This window comes from Anneissia japonica, unplaced genomic scaffold (assembly GCF_011630105.1).
Source record: "Anneissia japonica isolate Jap-2015-1 unplaced genomic scaffold, ASM1163010v1 scaffold3174_len352767_cov145, whole genome shotgun sequence".
Taxonomy (NCBI): Eukaryota; Metazoa; Echinodermata; class Crinoidea; order Comatulida; family Comatulidae; genus Anneissia; species Anneissia japonica.
This window is the reverse complement of record NW_022695265.1, coordinates 122,107-124,063: the sequence shown is the minus strand read 5'-3', so window position 1 is coordinate 124,063 and position 1,957 is coordinate 122,107. Positions and strand designations below refer to the sequence as shown.

At 37.2% G+C, this 1,957-nt stretch overlaps 1 protein-coding gene across 1 annotated transcript in view; it reads left to right on the top strand.

Moving 5' to 3' along the window:
• Nucleotides 1–1,220: 1,220 nt before the first annotated feature.
• Nucleotides 1,221–1,957, top strand: part of LOC117101452 (arylsulfatase I-like) — a 33,743-nt gene continuing 33,006 nt past the window's right edge. Inside the window, exon 1 of the mRNA XM_033241428.1 lies at nt 1,221–1,722. Coding sequence (XP_033097319.1) covers nt 1,456–1,722 — 267 coding nt within the window. The 5' untranslated portion in view covers nt 1,221–1,455. The remainder of the gene's footprint in view (nt 1,723–1,957) is intronic.

Here is a 1,957-nt window from a genome sequence, read left to right as displayed (position 1 = left end):
ATTTGATTCTAATCACAGTGGCGGATCCAGGGGGTTAGATGTGTATAAGAGACAGTTCATAACGGACCGAAATTTGGTTTCCGGTTTACATAAAATACTTAGGATCTATGCAATTTTAGGTCTCCTATTAAAGATTCGGGGATACGATTTATTTGCTTGTGAAGCGAGATACCACAAAAGCTGTCGAAGTAAATATGTATTGAAAAGCAAATCGTTTTGGTGTGATGGTGATATACTTCCAACAGAAGTGGTTGATGTCATTGCAGAGAATGATTCTTTTAATTCTGATAATAGCAGGGACGAATCCGAATACGACAGTGAAAGCAAAGAAAATGAAGTGTAACATCAATGTAGGCCTACTCTCGATTTACCAACCTGCAGACAACATTATCTGGAGTAGTAATATTGAAGTAAAAACGACAAAATTATTTGAGAGATTGTGTGAACTTAATTAGTAAGTTAAAAATGTTATGTGAAAACTAGCATGATGTCCTCCGCCTATACACCTTATCTGATGATAATGTTGATCTTGATCCTGACAAAGTGTTTTGTATCTGCCCTTTGACGGTTGTAGGCCTATGAGTACGTATCAGCGTATACTTGTATGAAGTCATTTCATCAAAATAATACAGTATTAAATTATGCATTTGTTTATATCATATACATGTAGAGCTACGCAGCAAACTTTGACTTATTAGTATCAATTACCCCGATTAATTAAAAATGTATATAAACAATTAAATGTTAAAGAAAATTGCATTCAATGTTTAAAAGTAGAATCGGGACCCGATTTACAGAATAAGTATAGGCTTCTCCAAAACTGAGGGCGTAATTCACTCCATATGGAAAGCCAATTTCACTAGTTTTCAAGTTCACATCAATTTATGAGTTTCCTTTTGATACTTAGAGGATTTTTTCTGGTTAAACTTTATCTTAGGACGTAAATAATTGTAGTGTATAAAAATGCATTGTAATATAGTTACATTATTAGCGAACTTATCAATTAGTTAATAGATGTTGTAGATACGCAAACGGCGTATCGTGATTAGAACGTCATGACGTCACTTCTCGAGGAAACAATCGGCGGTGACAAGCGGGTAGAAAGAAACTGCTTACAAAAGCCGAACTTTCTCGTTAAATCCCAGATTATTGTCTTATATATCGCGGGTTCCATATATTGTATACGTGGTACTTATGACCCATTCATTAAGGTTAGATAGTCTACAATTGGAGCGCATTGAAGCATTTTATGCCCATGTCTGCCCTTTATTTTAAGAGTGATTAATCCCACAAAAGTAGCAACCTTTGCCGCTTCACTTGAATGAATATTATTATGGTTATTTCACTCGCTGTTCGTACATAGATGCTCTTGACGACGGGTTATTTTCATCACTTTATGTATGCTCTCCATGCTTTTCAGCTGCAGTAGCTTATTCTTGTTCCCTTTTTGCTTAGATGTCAGCCTACAATTTAATCGCACTCACCCTCGCCGTTTATGCAAGCAGCTGTTACGTAACTTTCAGTCTTGCGGCTACTCCGAAGCCACATGTCATTTTTATTTTATCAGATGACCAAGGGTACCGAGACGTAGGGTACCATGGATCAATTTTTGCCACCCCTGTGATTGACAGGTTAGCAGGGGAGGGGGTTAAGCTGGAGAACTATTACGTCCAGCCCATTTGTACGCCGACAAGAAGTCAACTAATGACCGGAAGATACCAGGTAAAGTACGGCATTTATTCAAAATTATTTTGCCTGACAACAAAAGCAAGGGGCTGATCCAGAAATTGTCTGCCGGGGAAAATCCACGCCTACCTCAGCGCCAACATATTTGGGGCCCAGTTGAGTAAATAGGCACTTCTAGATGTTTAGAAATGGCTTTTTCAAAGCAGTGCTCATCGCAAAAATGATTTTCCTCTTTTCCTTTTTCATCTTTTCATATATATATATATATATA